Genomic DNA, 25,169 nt, shown 5'->3' with positions numbered 1-25,169 from the left:
TAGAATGGAAGACTAATCTATATTCACCTCCTTTGCTCCTCCTATCGCTCCAGTTGGCATCCCACTGATCTCTTATTTTTGTGAAATGCCATCATGGGCCATTTGAGTGTGTAACCACTGCACCAATCACTGGCCTCAGCAGTACAAACGCTAAGACCATGGATTGCCATGGTGGTCACATACTCAGATGGCATGAAACCAGCTGCTGGAAGGTGAGCTGAGGCCAGCAAGATGGTGACCAGAGCCATGGGGAAAGCGAAAGAGGTGAGTATATTTTTGGTTTTTTTTTTTACAGTATTCGGGCACTTTCTAAAAATGTTTAAAGTCACTGGACAACCCCTTCCCAGCATAGGGGTCTATTCCTGTGTGGTCCACAAGAGGGGCTTATAGTTTAGGGTTTTTTTTTTATGTGACCTGTAGAAAAAAGGTGGTGTGGTCTGTGAAAAGGAGTGTGACCTAGACACAAAAAATGTTTGCGCCACAACATTAGCCCTGAAGGCAAGTAAGAAAAGTTATCAAGTATGTGATAACCCCCTTTGGATCATATAAAGAAGAGGAAATTAAATGAAAAAGTGAAATTTTCTGTCAACTCGAATCTTGTTTTTGCATTTATCAAACACTCTGTTTATTGCTGACTTCCTCTTTATTTTTGAAATGTCACATAGAAATCCAAGACAGTTAATTGTTCCTATTTTTCTACTGATCCCGAGCATAAAAGACACAATAATCATCTTCAATGCATCTTTATAAACATTTATAAATAATACAACATGATCAAAAAAATTTGTGCAAATTCCTTCACCCAGAGCCCTAAACCATAGAGACCAGAAAATCACAGCAATCGTAGACGTCAGAGGAATATACCTTGTGTTTTGGTTTATGTAAACATTATAACACCCTCTGCAGCCATACAAGAAATAAGAAGCCATTGTGACATACAGGGACAAGGAACCCTCGAAATATCCTTATTCTATGGAAGTTAGCTTGATAGGGCTATGGCACCTGTTGATCAACCTTTCCATGGGACGTCTCAAGGTCAACATCCCTCGAAGACTCTCTCCGCTTCTACTACATTGCTTTGTGTGGTAGAGAACAGTATGGGCCTTTTTATGGTACTTTTTTTGAAACTCAACTACTAAAACATTTTCAAGTTTTGCAGAGGTATAATCCCCCAATTTGTTTCATGTGCTTTATTACCCCTCCCTCGATAGTGCAACTTTTTTTTTGTTTTTTTTCCCCCCAGAGCAAGAAACAAGATGAAGAAAGGGGGATCTCTTATAAAAAATAAACTTTCCAACATTTTTCTCTCTGTTGTTGGTAATATCTTAAGTCTTTAGTTACCATTAAATTAACCATCACAAAAAAGGGGTAAAAGATCTGTCCTCAATGAGGCTGTAGGAAAGGTTCCTCAAGTCCTGGGAAGAACTCACGGTTTTGTAACCCAGTTGGACTAGTACTTGTCGACAGGCATTCTGGGTGAATTCTACAATGTCATAAGATAATGTGAGTCTCCAGCTTTCGGCTGTGGCGGCAGAATTTCTTAGTGTGCCGTATTTGTGTTTGGCAGAGGACTGGTCTGCTCGGGTGTTATTCAAGATCCATCTTTCGACGTTGGTATCCAGTGGAATTCCCACGAAGTCATATATCTCCTCCATCTTTTTCATGGGGTTTCTAGCCAGGTCTTCATATCTCAAGAGCATGTATCGGCTCTTTAACCAAAGAGGCCGGCTTAACCCTGTAGATACAGAATTTAGGAAGTCCTCACAGACTGTTGTCAGCTGGGTTGCGTCTAAATTATATGGTCTACGACCGGTGGCCCTCCAGATCCTCCACAACCTATAGGTGTCCCTGAATGTCTCACTACGAGAAGCCAAAATGCCTCTTGGGTCCCTTACCAACTGGATCACCTTTAAATTCAGTCTTGGATCTTCCACCAATGCTCGTAAGTCGTTAACCTCGGGAACACGCACTGTTTTGATGGCTACATGTCCATGTTCTTTGCAAGACTCCATCGCAAGAGACAGATTTAAGCTTCCACATTTCTTCGCGCAGTCTCCCTCTTCTAGATAAATGTCAGTGGGTCCCAGTGCATCGCAGACTGGTGGAGAGCACAGAGCTTTGCTGGCACCTCTTCTGAATAACCTGTCTGTAGTATGGTTAATTGGTTGTGGCTTTATATAGTTCTCCATGAAATACAAGTCACAGTCATAAAGACTTCTTAAAAGGTCTCTACTCGCACCCAACATCACTCGTCTATCAGTGGTGCTCTTACTAGGAGTCATTTTGGGTATCAGGGTATACTGAACATGGTAAAGTGGTTCAAACAAGTAGAAGACATCTGTGTGTTGATTAAAGAGTTGTCCTACAAAGGAAGATCCACTACGAGTGGTCGCCAAAATAAGGACATGAGTCTTTCTGGAAATATTCGAGTTTATCAACTGACCATCTTCACAGAGACGATCAGGAGATTCTGTAGGGTCTTGTCCAGGGCTACAGTTATTTGGATTGGGGATTGGGCAGATGTGAAAGGATTTGGTGGTGAAGGTCCGGATGGCTGTGTACTGAATAGCAATTGAGGCAAGCGCTAGTAAGAGAACAGCCTTCCAAGAACATTGCATGGCTGGAAACCGTCATTGAGCCTCTTCAAGGTCTTCTGTTGTTTATTGTACCTTTAGGAAGGACACAGAAATAGTTTATTAAGTAAAGGAAATGCATCCATTACAAATATCTCATCATCAATACACAAGGCTAGCACTTCAGTAGAAACTTCCAGTGATCAGCTGTAATCCGTGGTGAAACATGACAGTAGGTGTTCAGTTTCCCTGCAGCACCCCCCACAGGGGAAGTGAAACATTACAAAGTTCTCATTGAAATAAATGAACTGAAAATGTAAAGCACAGATATGCCAGGCTCTCTAGAGCAGGGGTCCCCAACTCCAGTCCTCAGGGACCACCAACAGGTCATGTTTTCAGGCTCTCCTATAGTAAGAACACCTGTGGCAATGTCTGAGGCACTGATAGTAATTATATCACCTGTGCAACACTGAGGAAATCCTGAAACATGACCTGTTGGCGGTCCCTGAGGACTGGAGTTGGGGAACACTGCTCTAGAGCAAGAGACACTCTTTGTACACTTTCTGCTATGGATAAAAGATGAGGAATTTGAACAGTGGACCCCTTTAATAAAACAGGTAGATAAGGGGCAGCTTAAAGGGGTTGTGCATGATTAGAAAATATAGCTGCTTTCCTATAAAAACAGTGCCACACTTATGTACAGGTTAAGCTTTTATAGAGGGCTGTATGATAGTGCCAGAGGATGGTGAAGGAAGCCGAGAGCAGAGAAAGCTGCTATTACAGAAGGCTGTAATTCACTCCGGGTGAATTCTCTGCCAGAATTAGGATGAGAGAGAGCTGTGTAGTATTGAGTGGGTGTGGTTATGCTACACAGCTTCTGAAAGGGAGAGTGGAGGTGGAGCTTCATGAGAGAGAGGGCAGCTGATCAGTGCTCCCAAGCCAGAAGCCTAAATGTAGGAGAGCTCCCAAACCAAGTATGAGGCTTTTTAAATGCATGAGAAGGAAAACGCAATGCAAAAAACAAAGATAAGTGAAACATTTTTTCTGCAGTGACTTAACAAGATATGTGTATGTTTTGATTTGTTACCAAGGTTTCCATAGCCTTTAAAAACCTGAGCTTAAAGAGTACATCAGTACTATTAATGATGTGTGATTTTTTTGGGAAGCCCCTGGCAGCTTTGTGGGTGCTAATTTTTAAACTCTCCCCACCGGTAGTTACTTTGAAGCTATTTAGATGGCACAGTTGCACCTACTATGACACCAGTAACGGGGCGTCTGCGGACCACCATCATGGTAGAGATGCATCTTGTTCTCTTTCAGTTCTCATTTTCCCCAGTTTCATCTGTACTTTGTTATGAGATATTTTGTGACTTTTTGACATTTGGACTTATTGACAACATTTTACTTTAGCGTCTTCAACTCAGCAGCAAAGAACAAAAGTCACCTTGTGCCGGGGCCGCTCTTCCTACCACCTTGTTAAATTCCTCTATAAGAATCACACATAAAAAGATTTCGGTTTTATGGATTATGAGCGGCGGAGAAGGCTCATTTAATGGGGAGAAGAAAAAAAATCTCCTTCTCCCTGTAAAGGAATCAAATTCTCCACCACCACCACCACCAAGGTAATGAGCTACTCTTTTCACTTCTTCTTTGCACTTTCGTGCGAAGGAATATTTCAAGGTGCACTTACAGCAATGTCCTGAGAATGATAAAAGACATCAAGGTGCCACATATTGTTACCGATGCCTTCACTACGGCGCTAAGCAGTTTTGGAGGATTGCTATATTTTTGCAGCATCTACTTCGTTAAGGTAAAAACCTCCGCCGCATGTGTGATCTTCCCATGAAGTACTAGAGATCTCTTACTTGAATGGAAAATATATGTGATTTCTTTGAACCTTGTTCGCACTTGAGGCTTACAGAATGGCGTAGAGAACCACAGAAACAATTTAAAACTTGTTCTGGGGTCAACTTGTGTGGTCTCTCTCTCTTCATAAGAGTTCATAAAATGAGTTTAAAAGGGATTTCCAGGGTTTCGATATTATTGACCTATTCTTAGGATTGGCCATCAATATCTGATTGTGGAGGTCCACTGTTTGAACTGCCCACGGATCAGCTCTTTGAAGAGGTCACAACGCTTGTGTGAGTGTAGTATTCTCCATTCAGGCCAGTGATGTTCGGATCAGTTGAATACAATTGACTGCGATACCAAGCACAGCCACTATGAAATGTACGGCGCTGTGCTCGGTATGTAGTGAAGAGACCCAAGCACCTTGACCTCTCTAAACAGGGATTCTGAGCAAAGGACCATCACCGATTATATACTGATGACCTAGCTTAAGGATAGGGTATTAATATTGGAGTCCTGGAAAACAACTTTAATATTTGCGCTGTTTGATAATATGCCCAGATTATAATGTATTTAAATTGAGGAGTACATTAACATCACTTGGGCTCTGTTCTGTCAGGGCTTTTCCATTATGACTTCCTTCATAAATGCCAGAAATAAGAGCGCAGCATACTACACTATTTCTTCCAGTAAAATCCTATGACAGAACACTGCCTTGGCCGGGAGGGGTGTCGTCTCTCCTTGAGGAGAGCACACAGAGATGTGTGGAGACACCTAGGAGGTGAGTGAGTCGGAGGGGGCCATCGTCTCTCCCCAAGGAGAGCACCCAGAAGGAGTGTGGAGACACCTAGAATGTGAGTAAGGAGACTTATAAGGCCATGCAAGCTCCTCTGGGTAAAATATGCAAATAAGGATAGTCAATAGGTTCCATCAGGTTCCAGCGGTTTCCATCGTTTGACCCATCTGGCATGGCTTTTTTATTCGTTCTTCTGTTCCATGGCGGAATAGAAGAATGGACATTTTAAACAGAAATGTGACCTAAGCCTTTGGGTGCATTCACACATAACGGAAATGCTGCGGCCAGCAGAATTTCTGCATCAAAAGCCCCGTCAAAACCCGCACCATTGGTGGCGGATTTTGATGCAGAATTAAAAACGGCTTGAAACCCGTCTGCAATTCCACATCAATATCTACAATTAGACTTGCAGATTTGAGGGGGGGGGAATCCTGAGCTGCGGATTTGCCTGCGTCCTGCGGCGTAATTCTGTCCCGTGTGAAAGGTCCCTAAGAAGGAACGGAAGAACAGAAACCCTGAATGCAAATGTGAATTGATCCCTGCACAGCCAAGTAAAGGATCCGGACGGGGGTAAGTAATGTTCTCTTGCCGCGGGCAGGGTGCGATTCTGTTGCAGACTCCCGCCCAAGGAGTCCGACCCGCCCATGGACATGAGGCTTTAGCCAGTAGAGCAAAATGTGATTGTTCTCAGTAAGAGAAACCAAGTCATCTTGTAGATATGATAGCTTTTAATGGCCAACAAAAATACATGATGTTATAGCAAGCTTTCGGATCCTCTCAGGCATAATGAAACATCTGGATGGGGCATATATACCAGTATATACAAATGTACACACGTCTGTGCCTTCTCATGCTCCATACACAGTGGTTATTGGCTGTCTTTGAACATAGGAAGGTAAATCTGACAGTGGCAATTAAATGTCTTGATCAATTGGGATTTAAATATATCAAACGGCTCCGCAATGACAAGATCGTAGGGTGTCATGGTAGCCTGGGACCTTCTGAAGGCATCCAGAGCTGCTATTGGTTGATTGTTTGTCTATTAAAGATGTGCCCGTGGCCTATGACACATCTTTAATAGGCAGCCTGTTAAAATGCAGTGTAATGCAGTACCATAGTACTGCATTATATTATATAAGCAATCACACAATTGCAAGTTCAAGTCTCCTATGGGGACTAATAAAAAAAAGGAAAAGGTAGTAAAATAAAGATTTTTTTTAATTATTATAAAAAAAAATTAAAGTAAAAAAAAACAAAAACAAAATAAAAAAATTGGTATTGCTACATATATAAAGGTCCAATTTATTAAAAAAATATCTCATTATTAATGGGGGCTGCTGCCATTGGTCTGCAATGGTCTGCTGGCAACCCCCTGCAGTGATTTTCAGGTAAGGGTTTTAAATATAAGTCCTTCCATGAAAATCAGCCCTAGCTGGTGTAAAAAATAAATAAATACTCACCTCTCCGGCACTGTTGGGGCTCGATATGTCTTCTCTGCTCTGTCCCCGGTACTGTAATGACGTTTTTTCATCAGGCGGGGATTGAATTCATTGAATGGCCGAGCACTGCCTGTGATTGGCTGAGCGCTGTGACCAATCACAGGCAGCGCTCAGCTGTCATTCAATGAATGATTGAGCGCTGCCTGTGATTGGCTGAGCGCTCAGCCAATCAGACACAGCCCTTTCAGGAGGCGCGGATTTTAAATCCCCAGCTGCGGAAAGAACTTCATTACGATGACGGGACCCAAGCGGCTAGATGCGCCTGAGCCCTGGCAGTGCCGGAGAGGTAAGTATAGATTTATTTATTTTTTTTACTACAACTAGGAATGATTTTTAGGTAAGGGCTAATATTTAACGTCCTTCCCCGAAAATCACTGCGGGGGTGTCGGCATCCGACTGCTTTCAATGGGGCTACCGGCAGCGGCATCCCCATTGAAAGCAATGGCAGAGCTTTGCGATCCTCTGCCACAGCTGTTACAGCTGTGGCAGGGAATTCTTTACTCCCTGCGGGAAGTCCCCTTGTCACTGAACACTGTGACAGTACTGTCACAGTGTTCAGTGACAAGGGAACTTCCAGCGGAGAATATTGACGCACACCACGGATCTATGGTGCACGCATGCCTTATGTTTTGCAGGTGTGTGCGTTGCACGCCTGTAAAGTATGTGAACACACCATAGGGAACCAATGGTTCTAACAGACGTGCGGTTTTGTGCGGATGTATGTACGCACATATATACGTCGTCTGAATGAGCCCTCAATCAAGAACACTGCAAAAATAACCCCCCCCCCCCCAAAGTGCTGCAATTGTGTTTTCTTCCTATTTCCTCCCACTTTAAAAAGTCTTCCAATACATTATATGATATGTTAAAGGGGTTGTGGGTTGTCCAGTTGTAAACTATTGATGACCCACTTTTGGGGTAGAACATCAATAGTAGATCAGCAGTGTTTACCACCCAGGGCCCTCAGTGATCAGCTTGTGCACTTTGTTGATTTCTGTAGGAAGCAGACAGCTCCGTTCTCACTGCAATGGGCAGCCTTGGTATTACAGGCAAATCTCCCATTGATGTGAAAAGGAACTTTACCTGTAATACCAATACAAATTGTCCTGCAAAAAACAAGCCCTTATGAATATATGTCCCCCCCCCCCCCCATCAAAAAAAGGTAGGATTTTTTGAAAGTGGGAATATCAGAACTGCAGAATGTGGCAGGCGCATCAATCACCCTTCGTCAGGAAAGAGTTAAAGTTCTTACCATAAAATAGGTAAATCTGTCTGTCTTGGCCCCGACAATGGCAGGTGAAAGTCTTGGAATAATTCTTGGCTCAACTCTTTATTGAGAGTCTCTCTTCCGATACGTCGCCTCTAGAAGAAAAACAGAATTCTGTCATTTACTGCAGCATGGGCAATGTGTCACAGTGAAAGCCAAGTGACCAGAAAGTGACCCACACAAGTCCAGTCCCCTCTGCAGCAACATGTAAGTGCATATACTCATCTGGATCTCCATGGGAGAATGTATGCTGTTTACAGCTATAGCTAGAGCTGTCCTATATGTATACATAGAGGTGCCTAAAGTGTATTAGAGCAGCACTACTTCTGCAGCTACAGTGTATCCGTGGGTATGTCAGTCTCTATAGATACCGCTATACACATCTGTTCTTATTTCATTTATATAGATATATACATACAAACATACAGTACATTATGTATATGGCACTGAGGGTATACTGCATAATGACTCTTAAAGGGCTTTTTCAGTTGTAAACTATTGATGGTCTATGCTTAAAAATAGGTCACCAATAGTAGATTTTCCAGGGCCTGTCACCTGGGACCTCCGCTGATCAGCTGTTCTCTGGGCCACTGTGTTTGTACACTGAGCTAATTTCTCCAGGAAGCAGACAGCGCTGTTCCCACTACAGTGGCCAGGCTTAGTATTGCAGGCAAAGTTCCAATTAAAATGAATGGGAATTTGAGCTGCAATACCAAGCCTGGCCACTGGAAGGTGAACAGAGCTGTCTGCCTGCTGCAGAAATCAGCTCGGTGCATGAGCACACTTGCCCATGAGACAGCGAATTGTTACATGGTCTCTGGTGATAGAGACCCTGGCACAACTCAAATTGGCAACACCTCCACATGGATCTCTGGATATGGACCCTCACCAAGCCCCTATATGGGTCTCCAGTGACATCATCTAGTCTACAAACACAACCGCAGGGTTGCTCCACCTCCCTTTTCACTTCAGTATGCTGGGGATAGGCCATAAATAGTTTACAATTGGACAAGCTTTTTAATAAATGATGATGATGACCCTTTTTCTCTTTTGAAACTATAATTTTTGCTAAAATTTTGGGCTATAAGGGTACAAAAATAGAACGGGGACTAGAATCAGTTTAACCCCTTCCCACCCCATGACGTATATGTACGTCACGGGAGAACGGGAGTTCATGTGACATGCTGTATATGTACGGGATGTAGATGGCGTAGGCTCAGAAAATTAGTCCACACCACCTGCAGAAAGAGCCGGTCAGCTGGGGTACCGCTGTAATGGTAGGAATTGCAGAAAACTCTGATCCCTGCTGTTAATCCTTTACATGCCACAATCAATGTTGATCATGGCATGTAAGTAGTTAACAGAGGGAATGCGCTCCCTTTGTAACACTACCAGCCCTCTGCCATCCAATTGTGGAGGGCTGATGGGTTGCCAAGGCAACTGGATGCTAGACAATAGCCTTTGGGTCTACTATAGCTTGTCATAGCCAAAAAAACAGATAGTGCACTGCAGTGCAGAGGTACTACAGTGTATTACCTGAGTGATCATACGATCTTCTATAGGAACACAAAAAGCTATAGATATCCACGTTACAAAAATAAACTTTAAATAACCTTTTTTCGCGCACTTTCCTTTTTTTTTATTTGCATAGGAATAATGAATTTAAAAAACATACATCTGCTAACGCTGCATCAATAACGATCCAAACAATAAGCTGAACACAGTTTTTATCCTGCACACCAAACACTATAAAAAAAATACAAAACCCCCCAAAAAGAGCCAAAATGCTTTTTTCTGTTTGTTTCGCCTCCCCAAAAAATGCAATAAAAGTGATCATAAAAGTTATATGCACCAAAAAATGGGATCAATAAAAACTAAAAACAAGCCGTCACACCGCTCCATCCATGCAGAAATACACAAGTTCTGGATATTTCAATGCAGCGAAGCCAAAAACAAATTATTTTCCGAAAAATTGATTTTTATTGTGCAAAAGTAGAAAAACTTACAAAAATATATCATTTTGATATCGCTGTATTTGTACTGACCAGCAGGAAAAAAAAAAATTCGAGTGATGGCAGAATTGATGTGTTCCCTCATCTGGCCTCCCAAAATTAATAAAAGTTATTCAATACATTGTATGGACCTCAGAATGGTGCCAACAGAAAACTACAGCCCGCTGCGCAAAAAACAAGCCCTCCTGCGTCCGTGTCAAAGGAAAAGTATAAAAGTTAGAATTTTTGAAAACTGGTGTTGAAAATACTAAAAAATGATTGCGACTAGAGATGAGCGAGCATACTCGTCCGAGCTTGATGCTCCTTCGAGTATTAGGGTGCTCGAGATGCTCGTTACTCGAGACGAGCACCACGCGGTACTCGTCTTGATTAAATGAGCACTGACCATTGAATTCAATGGAGCCAGCAATACAGCCGGCTCCATTGAAAGCAATGGGCTGCCGGTGAGTGCGGGATGAATTATTGGGAAGGGCTTAAATATATAAGCCCTTCCCTGCAATTCATCCAGAAATGTGTAAAAAAATAAATATATATATACTCACCTTGTCCCGGCAGAACGATGTTAGCCCATTAAATTCAATGGAGTCGGCAATACAGCCGACTCCATTGAAAGCAATGGGCTGCCGGCGATCGCGGGATGAATTGTCGGGAAGGGCTTAAATATATAAGCCCTTCCGTGCAATTCATCCAGAAATGTGTAAAAATAAAAAAATATATATATACTCACCTGGTCCCGGCAGACGGAGTTCAGCGCGGCTGGCCTGCAGTGGGTGTGAGTCAGACTTGCCTCTGATTGGCTCAGCGCTGAGCCAATCAGAGGCAAATCTCACTCACACCTATTAATGAATTCATGAATGGGTGAGTGAGTGTTGCCTCTGATTGGCTCAGTGCAGCTCTCAGCTGAATGACAGCAGATCAGCACCACAGTGCAGGGGACAGCAGGAGAACACGAGGCTGTGCCCCGGCAGCTGAAGGTAGGTGAGTATCTATTTTTTTTGTTTTTTAAATCACTTTTAATTCATTTCCAGGGAATGGCTTATATGTAAAGCCCTTCCCTGAAAAAGAATTCAGGTGTGCCAGCGGACCATTGTCTTCAATGGAGTCGCCGGCAGCAGCGGCTCCATTGAAGAGAATGCCTGCATTTTTATTCTTTTTTACACTAAAATCTTTCTTTTTCAGGTAAGGGCTTATATTTTTAAGCCCTTCCCGAAAATTCATCCCGCGCTCGCCGGCAGCCCATTGCTTTCAATGGAGCCGGCTGTATTGCCGGCTCCATTGAATTCAATGGGCTAACATCGTTCTTCTCTGCCACTGTTACAGCTGTGGCAGAGGAGAACGATCGTTATGCTGACAGTGGGGGGGGGGGGTCTCACTCTTGCCACTATTGTGGCTTAATAGTGAGACTTCGGAGCCCGAAATGCAGCCCTGCATGTTGCTCCTCTCCTGCCCTATCCATTTCTGTGTTTTTTACATGACTTTGGTGATTTGCTAAGATTTTCACAAATGAAAAACTTAGCGGAGCACCAGTCATATACAAAAATGCTCGAGTCGCCCATTGACTTCAATGGGGTTCGTTACTCGAAACGAACACTCCAGCATCACTGAAAGTTCGACGCGAGTAAGGAGCACTCGAGCATTTTGGTGCTCGCTGATCTCTAATTGCGACCTTAAATACCAAACTAGTCTGTGTCCCTAATGGTTTATACGGGAATACAAAGGCAAAAAGGGCATTATACAGAAGTAGAAATGATCAGATGAGGAAACTCATACAAAAAGTATAGAAATGACATCAGAAGAAACAAAATGACATCACAAGAAACAAAGAGGGAAAGGAAAAAAAGGGATGAGGAAGAGAAGAGACCTTGTATAGAGACCCAGAACGGCCCCTACAAATATCCTGTTATATAGGCTGAGCAAATGTATATACTGGAGCCGGTGGCTGGAGTATCATAGAGCTCGGTTTAGAGGGATAGTGTAGCCCCTGTAACTTAGCAATAGGGTGCATTCACATGAGCGTGTGCGTGTGCCGTACATAGGTGCGCACAAAACCGCGCACCCACGTATGTGCACAAACACGTGTGAATGCAGGTCCATGCAGCATTGCTTTCAGTGGGGCCGCGGCTGCTGCCAGCGGCCCAATTGAAGGCAATGGTCTGCCGGCAACCACTGCAGTGATTTTCAGGGAAGGGCTTTAAATATAAGCCCTTCCCTGAAAAATCATCCCTAGAATGTGTAAAAAATAAAAAAAACATACTCCCCTCTCCGCAGCTGCCGGGGCTCAGGCGCGTACAGCCTGTCTTCTCCCTGCACTGCTCTGACTGTGTTTCAAATCCCCGCCTGCTGAAAGGGCTGTATCTGATTGGCTGAGCGCTTAGTGCGGTGACCAGGGGACTCCCCGCTGGGGAATATTGATGCATACCACGGACCTATAGTGCACGCACGCCCTATATTTTGCAGGTACATGCATTTGCATGCCTGAAAACACAGACATGTGAACCCTCCATGGGGAACCAATGGTTTTAATAGAAGCGTGTTTTTGTGTGCACAACTGTACATACATAAACAGACTCGTGTGAAGCCACCCTTTCTCAGTTCAGTCTAGGTCAGGGGAGCACAACATGCAGTGTGGGGCCTACAATGCCATTCTGTGTGGCTGCAATGATCTGGACACAAAAGTGTCTATGTGTGGCTGCCCACATGTAGTTTTCATGTCAGGGTGTAGAGGAGTGGCACACAGCAGGACAACAGAAACGGACAAGTACTAAGGGCGCACTGTGTAGTCATGTCTGGGTCCCCTATATATTAGGACAAGTACTAAGGGTACACTGTGTAGTCATGTCTGGGTCCCCTATATATTAGGACAACTACTAAGGGTGTTCTGTGTAGTCATGTCTGGGTCCCCTATATATTAGGACAAGTACTAAGGGTGCACTGTGTAGTCATGTCTGGGCCCCTATATATAAGGACAACTACTAAGGGTGTTCTGTGTAGTCATGTCTGGGTCCCCTATATATTAGGACAACTACTAAGGGTGTTCTGTGTAGTCATGTCTGGGTCCCCTATATATTAGGACAAGTACTAAGGGTGCACTGTGTAGTCATGTCTGGGCCCCTATATATAAGGACAACTACTAAGGGTGTTCTGTGTAGTCATGTCTGGGTCCCCTATATATTAGGACAAGTACTAAGGGTGCCCTGTGTAGCCATGTCTGGGCCCCTATATATTAGGACAAGTACTAAGGGTGCACTGTGTAGCCATGTCTGGGTCCCCTATATATTAGGACAAGTACTAAGGGTGCACTGTGTAGCCATGTCTGGGTCCCTATATATTAGGTCAATTACTAAGGGTGCACTGTGTAGTAATGTCTGATCCCCTATATATTAGGACAAGTACTAAGGGTGCCCTGTGTAGCCATGTCTGGGCCCCTATATATTAGGTCAATTACTAAGGGTGCACTGTGTAGTAATGTCTGATCCCCTATATATTAGGACAAGTACTAAGGGTGCACTGTGTAGTCATGTCTGATCCCCTATATATTAGGACAAGTACTAAGGGTGCACTGTGTAGTCATGTCTGGGTCCCTATATATTAGGTCAATTACTAAGGGCGCACTGTGTAGTCATGTCTGGTCCCCTATATATTAGGTCAATTACTAAGGGCACACTGTGTAGTCATGTCTGGTCCCCTATATATTAGGACAAGTACTAAGGGTGCACTGTGTAGTCATGTCTGGGTCCCCTATATATTAGTATAAGTACTAAGGGTGCACTGTGTAATCATGTCTGGGTCCCTATATATTAGGACAAGTACTAAGAGTACACTGTGTAGTCATGTCTGGGTCCCCTATATATTAGGACAAGTACTAAGGGTGCACTGTGTAGCCGTGTCTGGGTCCCTATATATTAGGACAAGTACTAAGGATGCACTGTGTAGTCCTGTCTGGGTCCCCTATATATTAGGACAAGTACTAAGGGTGCACTGTGTAGCCATGTCTGGGTCCCCTATATAATAGGACAAGTACTAAGGGTGCACTGTGTAGTCATGTCTGAGTCCCCTATATATTACTATAAGTACTAAGGGTTCTCTGTGTAATCATGTCTGGTCCCCTATATATTAGGACAAGTACTAAGGGTGCATTGTGTAGTCATGTCTGATCTCCTATATATTAGGACAAGTACTAAGGGTGCACTGTGTAGCCATGTCTGGGTCCCCTATATATTAGTATAAGTACTAAGGGTGCACTTTTTAGTCATGTCTGGGTCCCCTATATATTAGGACAAGTACTAAGGGTGCGCTGTGTAGTCATGTCTGGGCCCCCTATATATTAGGACAAGTACTAAGAGTGCACTGTGTAGCCATGTCTGGGTCCCTATATATGAGTATAAGTACTAAGGGTGCACTGTGTAGTCATGTCTGGGTCCCCCATATATTAGCATAAGTACTAAGGCTGCACTGTGTAGCCATGTCTGATCTCCTATATATTAGGACAAGTACTAGGGGTGCCCTGTGTGGTCATGTCTGGGTCCCCCATATATTAGCATAAGTACTAAGGCTGCACTGTGTAGCCATGTCTGATCTCCTATATATTAGGACTAGTACTGGGGTGCACTGTGTAGTCATGTCTCGGTCCCCTATATGTTAGGACTAGTACTGAGGGTGCTCTGTGTAGTCATGTCTGGGTCCTATATATTAGGACAAGTACTAAGGGTGCACTGTGTAGCAATGTCTGGGTCCCCTATATATTAGGACAAGTACTAAGGGTGCACTGTGTAGCCATGTCTGGTCCCTATATATTAGGACAAGTACTAAGGGCGCACTGTGTAGCCATTTCTGGTCTTCTATATATTAGGACAAGTACTAAGGGTGCCCTGTGTAGTCATGTCTGGGTCCCTATATATTAGGACAAGTACTAAGGGTGCACTGTGTAGCCATGTCTGGTCTCCTATATATTAGGACAAGTAGTAAGGGTGCTCTGTGTAACCATGTCTGGGTTCTCTATATATTAGGACAAGTACTAAGGGTGCACTGTGTAGTCATGTCTGGGTCCCCTATATATTAGTACAAGTACTAAGGGTGCACTGTGTAGTCCTGTCTGGGTCCTATATATTAGGACAAGTACTAAGGGTGCCCTGTGTAGCCATGTCTGGTCCCCTATATATTAGGACAAGTACTAAGGGTGCACTGTATAGCCATGTCTGGTCCCCTATATATTAGGACAAGTACTAAGGGTGCACTGTATAGCCATGTCTGGTCCCCTATATATTAGGACAAGTACTAAGGGTGCACTGTATAGCCATGTCTGGTCCCCTATATATTAGGACAAGTACTAAGGGTGCACTGTGTAGTCATGTCTGGGTCCTATATATTAGGACAAGTACTAAGGGTGCACTGTATAGCCATGTCTGGTCCCCTATATATTAGGACAAGTACTAAGGTTGCACTGTGTAGTCATGCCTAGGTCCCCTATATAATAGGACAAGTACTAAGGGTGCATTGTGTAGTCATGTCTGCTTCCCCCATATATTAGGACAAGTACTAAGGGTGCACTGTGTAACCATGTCTGGGTCCCTATATATTAGGACAAGTACTAAGGGTGCATAGTGTAGCCATGTCTGGGTCCCCTATATATTAGGACAAGTACTAAGGGTGCCCTGTGAAGAAGACCGGAACGAATGCAATCCTTTAGATGACTGTCGTACCGTCTACATGGGACAGTAGTCAGTTAAAGGACAACTTTCTGCTTACCTACAAGCGTAAGGAGGCTTAGCAGTACTGAAATAATGGGGTCTTATTAAGAACCCCTGGACACCAGAATTTAGTGTCTTTTGAAGCTTGTACACTGCGCACCGCCACTTTTTCAAACACTGGGAGGGGTCTATCTTCAGGGGTGGTAGCCACATGTGGACTGTCTCTTTTACTATAACTAGAGATGAGCAAGCACGCTCGGTAAGGTGAGTTACTCGAACGAGCCTCGCTCATCTCGAGTAAGTGCCTTCTCCTCCGAGCATGCTCGTGGGAGCCTCGGCGGGGGAGCGCGGAGGGGAGGGGAGTTTTTAGCTGCCGTAAGTTTTTGATGTGGCGCACGGAGGAGCCACCAGATGAAACCAATGATACATTTGTCGCTCATTGCGGCGTACGGGCTTTATTTAGTTTGGAGTACGAGACGCCAGTATAAGGAAATGAGCCCCAAAATGTATATCTTATCATAGTAATTAGATTTTTATTAATTAATTATTTGGTACAATTTTTGCCAGACTGTTATTAACCCCTTTACACCCCAGGATGTACAGTATATTTACATTCCAGACACTCGGGGTTAAAATGGCGTAGCTTAGAAGCAGGGGTCAGCTGTCTTTGACATTCCAACTGCGGCTGTTTACTCTTGTGATGAGATTTCAATTTGCCTTTCCGTTGTCATGACAGTCGGTGGCCTTCTGAAGGACCCAAGGGCCGCTATGTACTTCTGCCTATTAAGATGGGCCTATGGCATATCCTAACACAATGCCAGCAGAATTACCATATACTGCAATACTGAAGTATTGCAGCATATGATATAATTGATCAAACTATCACAAGTTCAATTCCCCTGTAAATGAATGTGAAAAAAAAGTGTTTTTTTCATTATTGTAATAAATAAAGGATACTGTGAGTTAAAAAAAAAACTTTACCTGTATTTATAATGACAGAAAACAAACATATTAGACATGAATAACAATAATCTTTATTTGTATAGCAGCAACTTATTCCGCAGCGCTTTCAAGCATGGGAGAAAGGCAAACAATACAACAATTACAATGTGAGGTACAATGAGTTTGAAGCAAATGGGGTGGGGGTGGTACAGGAGGTACAAGGGGGGAGCGAGGCATGGGGAATACAGGCAGTAGGGGTTTTTACGTGGAAATCAGTTATTAGAAAGCAAACGTGGTGGGGTGGGGAGGAGGTGCAGGGGTAGAACGTATGTATGTGAAGCCCATGGTTTCCAATGGGCTCCTTTATATAAGATGTTTTGTAGCCTGAAAGAACCCATTGGAAACCATGGGCTTCACAGACATGCGTTTTTGTAGCGCTACAAAGTTGTGCGATTTTGTAGCCTGTGTGAATATAGCCTTCATGCAAACTTTCGGACCTCACAGGTTCCTTCATCAAGGCATAATGAAATGGATCTGAAGATACATGCATATATATACACACATACTTATGACAAGGCACAGACACGGATGTGATTAATTTGCACTTAAAAAAATATTACAATAGAAATACAAAAATAGATGTGAAGGTTTTATGGTCCCTGAATTAGTGTTTGGGGGTCACCAGGCCAGAGTGTTATCTGTGCTATAAATGTCTCATACTTCCCACTCACCCATGAATCCTTTTGAAGAATTTAACCCTGTGTTGAAAGTGTCAAAAGTTATTATAAATTTGTATTCATGAATTCTTCTGTGGTTTGTGACTTGAAATTGCCTTTCAACATAATAACCTATTACTTTAATATAAAGTACTCGGCCACAGGGAATTCTATCTTTCTCTGTATAATCGTTTTCTCTGTATAAACATTTCTGTCCTGTTTCTGCAACATAAAGTCCCCAAACAGGTCATTATTTGGATTATTTATCCCGCAAAGTGAACGTCGTCAGAAAAAAACTCCTGAATTGCACCTTTTTGGTCACCTCGTCTCCAGGAAAAATTTTTTATAAAAAACGATCAAAAAGTCATATGTACTCCAAATTGGTACTAACAGAAACCACAATTCATCCCACAAAAAAACAAGTCCTACACAACTCCATTAATGGAAAGCTAAAAACAATTATGGTGGTCAGAAGATGGTGACAGAAAATGGATTTTTTAAACAGATTTTATTTTTTAAAAGTAGTACAACAAAAAAAACTATCAATTTGCTATCCTCATAATAGTCCTGACCCACAGAATAAAGTGGTCACGCCATTTTTGCCTCAATGTACAAAAACAAGCCCTTCTTCCATAGATGGTGAAATTGTATTTTCAGTACATTATAATACACATCATTGAAAAATTTGACTCGTCCAACAAAAAACAAGCTCTATGCCGACGGAAAGATGAGAGTTATCATTTTTGAAAGTGGTGAGGAAAAAACATTAAAAAATGTTGCATCCTTACGGGGTTAAAAAAAAAGGAGAACACCTTAAGGCCCGTTTACACTAGTGGTTTTTTTTTAACTGATCCAGTTTTATTAAAAATGATAATCAGGAAGCCTCTGTAAAGCTTTCCGTTTCCTAGCATCGATAGCGCTAACAACTGAGCGTCCTCGCTTGTTCTTTCATTGCCAGAGAAATAGAAGAGCACGAAGAATAAATACAAAGAGAACATAAAAAGCCACTACAGACATCACCCTTGGCCAGATTTGAACCTAGAACTCCAGCGCTGCGAGGCAACAGTGCTAATTAATGAGCCACGGTGCTCAAGAAGAAAGAGAAGAATGAACACAATGAGAACACACAACCTCCATGCAGATGTTGTCCATAGACGTAAACCTAGAATCCCCGTGTTACAAGGTGTGGTGAGCACTGCTGCCTTGCAGTGCTGAAGTTGTAGGTTCAAATCTAGGATTCAGGAATTATTCCTATTGCCAGATTCGAGTCGGGAAGGAATTTTTTTCCCCATAAATGGGGAAAATTGGCTTCTAACTCATTGGGTTTTTTTTTGCCTTCTTCTGGATCAACATTGGAGGTAATAGGCTGAACTTGAAATGTATGGACATATGTCTTTTTTGAGCCTGCAAATAAGGGAGATGGAATAATACCTCCACAGTGCCACCTATTGGAAGACAGCATTCCTTCAAGCCAACGTTAGACTCTTTATACAAGCCTTGTAACAATCACTAGGAATTAAAAGCAAAGCCAGACTTCATGTACAGACAGCTGTTTCATGGTTTTTTAAGCCTTACACACTATGTTACTATGTTAACCAAGGGTGATGTCTGTATGGAGTTTTTCAAAGTTTGAACCTTGAGATTTAGAGCCTTGAATCCCAGCACTGCAAGGCAACACTGCTAACCACTGAGCCACATTCATTGAAGAACCACTACTGAAAAACAGGTTTTTTTTGCCTTCCTCTGGATCAACATTGGAGGTAATAGGCTGAACTTGAAATGTATGGACATATGTCTTTTTTGAGCCTGCAAATAAGGGAGATGGAATAATACCTCCACAGTGCCACCTATTGGAAGACAGCATTCCTTCAAGCCAACGTTAGACTCTTTATACAAGCCTTGTAACAATGACTAGGAATTAAAAGCAAAGCCAGACTTCATGTACAGACAGCTGTTTCATGTTTTTTTAAGCCTTACGCACTATGTTACTATGTTAACCAAGGGTGATGTCTGTATGGAGTTTTTCAAAGTTTGAACCTTGAGATTTAGAGCCTTGAATCCCAGCACTGCAAGGCAACACTGCTAACCACTGAGCCACATTAATTGAAGAACCACTACTGAAAAACAGGTTTTTTTTGCCTTCCTCTGGATCAACATTGGAGGTAATAGGCTGAACTTGAAATGTATGGACATATGTCTTTTTTGAGCCTGCAAATAAGGGAGATGGAATAATACCTCCACAGTGCCACCTATTGGAAGACAGCATTCCTTCAAGCCAACGTTAGACTCTTTATACAAGCCTTGTAACAATGACTAGGAATTAAAAGCAAAGCCAGACTTCATGTACAGACAGCTGTTTCATGTTTTTTTAAGCCTTACACACTATGTTACTATGTTAACCAAGGGTGATGTCTGTATGGAGTTTTTCAAAGTTTGAACCTTGAGATTTAGAGCCTTGAATCCCAGCACTGCAAGGCAACACTGCTAACTACTGAGCCACATTCATTGAAGAACCACTACTGAAAAACAGGGTTTTTTTGCCTTCCTCTGGATCAACATTGGAGGTAATAGGCTGAACTTGAAATGTATGGACATATGTCTTTTTTGACCCTGCAAATAAGGGAGATGGAATAATACCTCCACAGCGCCACCTATTGGAAGGCAGCATTCCTTCAAGCCAAAGTTAGACTCTTTATACAAGCCTTGTAACAATGACTAGGAATTAAAAGCGAGGCCAGACTCCATGTACAGACAGCCGTTTCATGTTTTTTTAAGCCTTACACATTATGTTACTATGTTAACCAAGGGTGATGTCTGTATGGAGTTTTTTAAAGTTTGAACCTTGAGATTTAGAGCCATAGATCCCAGCACTGCAAGGCAACACTGCTAACCACTGAGCCACATTCATTGAAGAACCACTACTGAAAAACAGATTGTCCATCCGCCTTCCTTTGAGTACAATTCCGTTTTCGAAACTCAAAACAAAAGCGCAGCCTTCTGATCCAGTGCGAAAAACGGAACGAAGAAGGAAGGCACAGAAATGGATTGAAGCTGAAGACCTTCCACTTCAATGCATTTCTATGGTCTTGTTTCCTTTCCGTTTTGATGTTCATACGACGAATCAGCAAAGCGGAAAACAAAACCCTAGTTTGAAAAGGCGCTTATGGTTCACATAATGTAATATTCTATTTTGTTCTAATATATACATTGCAAAATGTTACATTTAGGCCACACCCAGTTTCCCTGAAGCCACACCCCTTTGTCGAGCACGGCGAAAAAAGTGTCTGAAAGTGTCTAAAACACATCATAAATGGAGTGCAAAGCATGTTAAATAGTATCTTTGGCGTAATTTGTATCAGAAAACTTAAATTCCCAAGAGTAAATCCACTACATATTGTGATACAGCCATACATATCACCATAGAGACCAACTCACACAGAGAGCGAAAAATGTTCTCACCGCTCCAATTTGAATATTGCAGATCATTTAGAAATTCCGTTCAGTTCATTGCTGAAGATTGAGGCTTGCCAAAGGGATGCTCAGTCTCATGGAAACGTGAATACAGCTCTGTGGAGAAGGGGTTGGCCAAGACAAGGTTCAATATACCATACAGAACCGAGGAAGAGTCTGGTGAAGGTCTCTGTGCTGAGGGAACCGGCACTAGGACGTTGAAGGCATCCTCGAATGTTTGCTGTTTGTCATAGTTGTGACTCACGGCCATCAAGGGAAGAGAAATGACTCACAAGTTCTTTTCTAGACTCCTTCCACACGAATATAAAGCCAGAAGAATTTATCGACCATGATTGAGATTTATGGCCGGTCAAACGGATTCTCTTTCTCAGGAATCAATGCATAAGAAAAGATCTAATGAACTCCTTATCTCTAATTACTTGAAGATAACCCTAAAGACGATCTAATACAAGGGTGAACTGACTATAGAGGCAGCTGTAATGGGCGTCCTGGAAAGAGCGGTCCAGTCTAGATTGGCTGCATCCTTTATTCAGAGGCACAGCTAGACTTTCCTCTTCCTGGGGCAAAAGTTCTCTTTATTACTCTAAAGCCCTATATCTTTAGTTGGCTCCCCGCTAGCATCCAGCAATAAGGCATATGCTTTAATAGGTCCAAGAAAGGGGGTGTGGATTTGATAAAATACCAAAAGACTGAATATCCTACCCTATTTTTCTTCCCCGTAATCCAAGCAGCACATACATGTGCTTTGGACAGGTGACTAGAGATGAGCGCCGCGGGGGGAGGCGCGGGGTGGAGAGTGACAGAGATCTCTCTCCCTCCAGATCCCCTCCGCAACTCCCCGCTCACCCCGGCGACCCCCCCAAATCTTCAGGGACAAGCCAGCAGATACTCAAAAAAAGGGATGCTCTCTCGAGTAAATCGTCTTAATGAGTATGCTCGCTCATCTCTACAGCTGACATGAGGAGTTCATTCAAATTATGAACAAAACCAATAAAAAGTGAGTGCCTTAGCTCCTCCCCCTTTGTGTAATTTTAAAGACTTCAACTTTGCTGGGAGGGTAGTTATGTGCTGATGTTTGGACTACAGGAAAGACTAGTGTAAGAAGTTCAGTCTTTCCTGGACCTTCTGCAAAGTACCACATATAGATATGAGGACATAGGAAGATCCCTACACCCTGCACAGCAGCACATACACATATGGGAATGCATAATGATCTGTACATCCTACACAGCAGCACATATACACTTTTCAGATGGTAGGACAATGCCTACATCCTGCACAGCAGCATATACACATATGGGGATGCATAATGATCTGTAGATCCTACAAAGCAGCACTTATACATATGGAGATGTAGGATAATCCCTACATCCTGCACAGCAGCACACATATATAGGTATGTACAATGATCCTTATATCCTGCACAGCAGCACATACACAGAGGCATGTACAATGATCTCTACATCCTGCACAGCAGCACATACCCATAGGTATGTACAATGATCTCTACATCCTGCACAGCAGCACATACCCATAGGTATGTACAATGATCTCTACATCCTGCACAGCAGCACATATCCATAGGTATGTACAATGATCTCTACATCCTGCACAGCAGCACATACCCATAGGTATGTACAATGATCTCTACATCCTGCACAGCAGCACATACCCATAGGTATGTACAATGATCTCTACATCCTGCACAGCAGCACATACCCATAGGTATGTACAATGATCCTTGCATCCTGCACAGCAGCACATACCCATAGGTATGTACAACGATCCTTACATCCTGCACAGCAGCACATACCTATAGGTATGTACAATGATCTCTACATCCTGCACAGCAGCACATACATACGGATATATAGGATGATCCTAGGTAAGAAAGCTCAGAAATCAAAAGAGTGTCCAAGAGAAAAATTTTCTCTTGCCGAGAAGTCTAATGACGGATGAAGGTATTCGGCAGGCTCCATGATGCCACCCAGCAGATGCTCTCAACTGGAACCTGAGCACTTTCCGCCCATAACATCACCATGGCCCTGGTAGAGAGAGTTCTAATGTCTTCTTGAGGAGACCTTCCTTCGCTCCCGTAGCAAGAGCTAATAGACTGTCTCAGTCATCATCTAGCTATAGTGGGTTTAGAGGCTCACAATCTCTCTTTCTTTTGGACCACTCTCTACCTGTTTATAACACTTTTTATAAGGTTTATTCAAACATTGAATTAACTCTTTGTATCATCTATCCAAACATAACAGGGGGATAAAGTATGTGCTGCTGTGCAGGACGTCCAGGAAAGAAGCTTAATTATTTACCGACTTATTTCCCCGCCAGGTCTGATATTCACCTCTGGTCTCTGTTTACTTGGATGCTCTGCTCGAATACCCAATATGATCGCTGCAGTCAATCACTGGCCTCAGTGGCATGTAACACGAGATAACTGAGGCCAGTGATTGGCTGCTGCAGTCACATCATTGCTGCAGCCGAGTAAAGAGAAGTTGGCAGGGAGCACCAAAATGGCAGCGCTGGAGTGGTAATGGAATAAACAGGTAAGTAATGTTTCTTTCATTCCTTTATCACCTTTCCCCTTTGGATAATTTTTTGGCTAAACTACTTTAACTCAAGGATTCTGGCAGAACAGTTGGGGGGGCGGGACGGGGGGACGGGTGAAGAACTAAGTCCTCCTGTCCAAGGTTGGTAGGGGAATAATATAATCCAGCAGCAGAAGGGGGCCCATTTTAATCTTCACAATGGCGCCCACTCACCTGTATGTATGTGCCTGGTGCATGCCCCAATGCCACCAGTTTCTAGACCTATACTGCCCCTTGCACTCTTGTGCGGTATTATTTTACATGTTTGGCTCTTGTGTTTGCAGCCTGTAAATACTTGTTCTAAGCGAGTCATTTTCCTGTTCTATATCTGGCTCTTGGCAACTACAACCAGGTGACTGTAATCCTGAATACCCTTCACTTTGTAAACCTCCCTTCCAACAGCAGGGTCTGTGTTCAGGCCGTTTCCCCTGTGTGTCTTTCCTAGGTCTGCTTCTACCGCTGAAGCAATCACAATGCAGACTTTGTCCAGCTGCTGCCTGGGACACGCTGCATATTCACCCTTGCATCTCCTCCGTTGATGGAACGATATCAGATCCCCTGAGACCATCCCTAAACTTTTTCTTACTTTTACTTATAATGTTTTACACTTCCATTGGATCAATATGGCTGGACAATAGGCTGATCTGGATGGACTTATGGGGCCTCTCACATTCCCAATAATGACATAGTAATATAACAATACCTATATCACACATATAATATATTTATATATGCTAGTAATTATTAGGAAATTATAGTACCAGGGTTTCTGGTGGCACAATACGCCACACAGTTCTGCTACACGGTACATCCATTATGATCCCCACACATTATGCACACAGCTCTACTACATGCATCTTGATTCCCCCACAAGACAAACACAGCTTAGCTCCTCCCACAGCAGTGATGTCACCATAGGTCTTTCAGCCCGCCGGATCTCTGTGGTGCCGGTAGGTCGGTTTCTTCTGTTAGGACGGCTGAGTTGTGTCAGATAATAACGGCTTAGTTGTATTCTCATTTTGTTATTTTTGTCCTCCCCTTCCAAAAGCCCTAACTGTGTTGTTCTTTTGTCGGTCAGGCTCTGTGTTTTATATATCCTATAGGACCTGCGATTACGTCACCAGGAAGCGGAGCATGAGAAGAACCCACATACAGTACTTTCTACCAAACTGCAGAATGGCTCCTCCCACAGCAGCGACGTCATCACAGGTCCTTTAGCTCACCAGATCTCTGTGGTGGAGGTAGGTTGGTGTCTTCTGTCAGGACTGATAAGTTGTGTCTGAGATAATAACGGCTGAGTTGTATTCTCATTGTGTTATTTTTGTCCTTCCCTTTTGAAGAGCCCTAATTGTGTTGTTCTTCTGTCGGTCAGGCTCTGTGTTTTATATATGCTGTAGGACCTTTGATGACATCACCGGGGGGAGGGATGATGTCACCAGGGGAGGAGCATGAGAAGCACTTACATACTCACTGACAAGTGCTCGTTAGTAGTTTGATTTATAAATATATATATAAACATGATTAATATTATCAGCCCGTCTTGCTCCACCATCACCCACCCCCTACCTAATTAGCTGATACCACATCAGTCGCATGGCATGATTGACCAGACTTTTTTGGGGGGCAGCTTGCTGACATGCCCTTTTAACTCACAAGCCCCCAATGTATTGCCATCCAGTCCCGTGTATGTCCCCTTTAACCCCTAAGTGACCAATACGTGCTTTTCCAGCTGTCACTAAGGGGTTTATTCCATTGCATGTGCCC

At 43.1% G+C, this 25,169-nt stretch overlaps 1 protein-coding gene across 1 annotated transcript in view; it reads right to left on the bottom strand.

The window, feature by feature from the left end:
- Positions 1 to 642: 642 nt before the first annotated feature.
- The window catches only part of CHST1 (carbohydrate sulfotransferase 1), a 48,153-nt gene continuing 23,626 nt past the window's right edge, over positions 643 to 25,169 (bottom strand). The window contains exons 2-3 of the mRNA XM_066582446.1: positions 7,969 to 8,078; positions 643 to 2,669 (exon numbers count right to left, since the gene is read on the bottom strand). Of these exons, the coding sequence (XP_066438543.1) occupies positions 1,356 to 2,618 (1,263 nt within the window). The 5' untranslated portion in view covers positions 2,619 to 2,669; positions 7,969 to 8,078 and the 3' untranslated portion in view covers positions 643 to 1,355. The remainder of the gene's footprint in view (positions 2,670 to 7,968; positions 8,079 to 25,169) is intronic.

This window comes from Eleutherodactylus coqui, chromosome 11 (assembly GCF_035609145.1).
Source record: "Eleutherodactylus coqui strain aEleCoq1 chromosome 11, aEleCoq1.hap1, whole genome shotgun sequence".
Lineage (NCBI taxonomy): Eukaryota > Metazoa > Chordata > Amphibia > Anura > Eleutherodactylidae > Eleutherodactylus > Eleutherodactylus coqui.
This window is presented reverse-complemented; position numbering and strand designations above follow the sequence as displayed.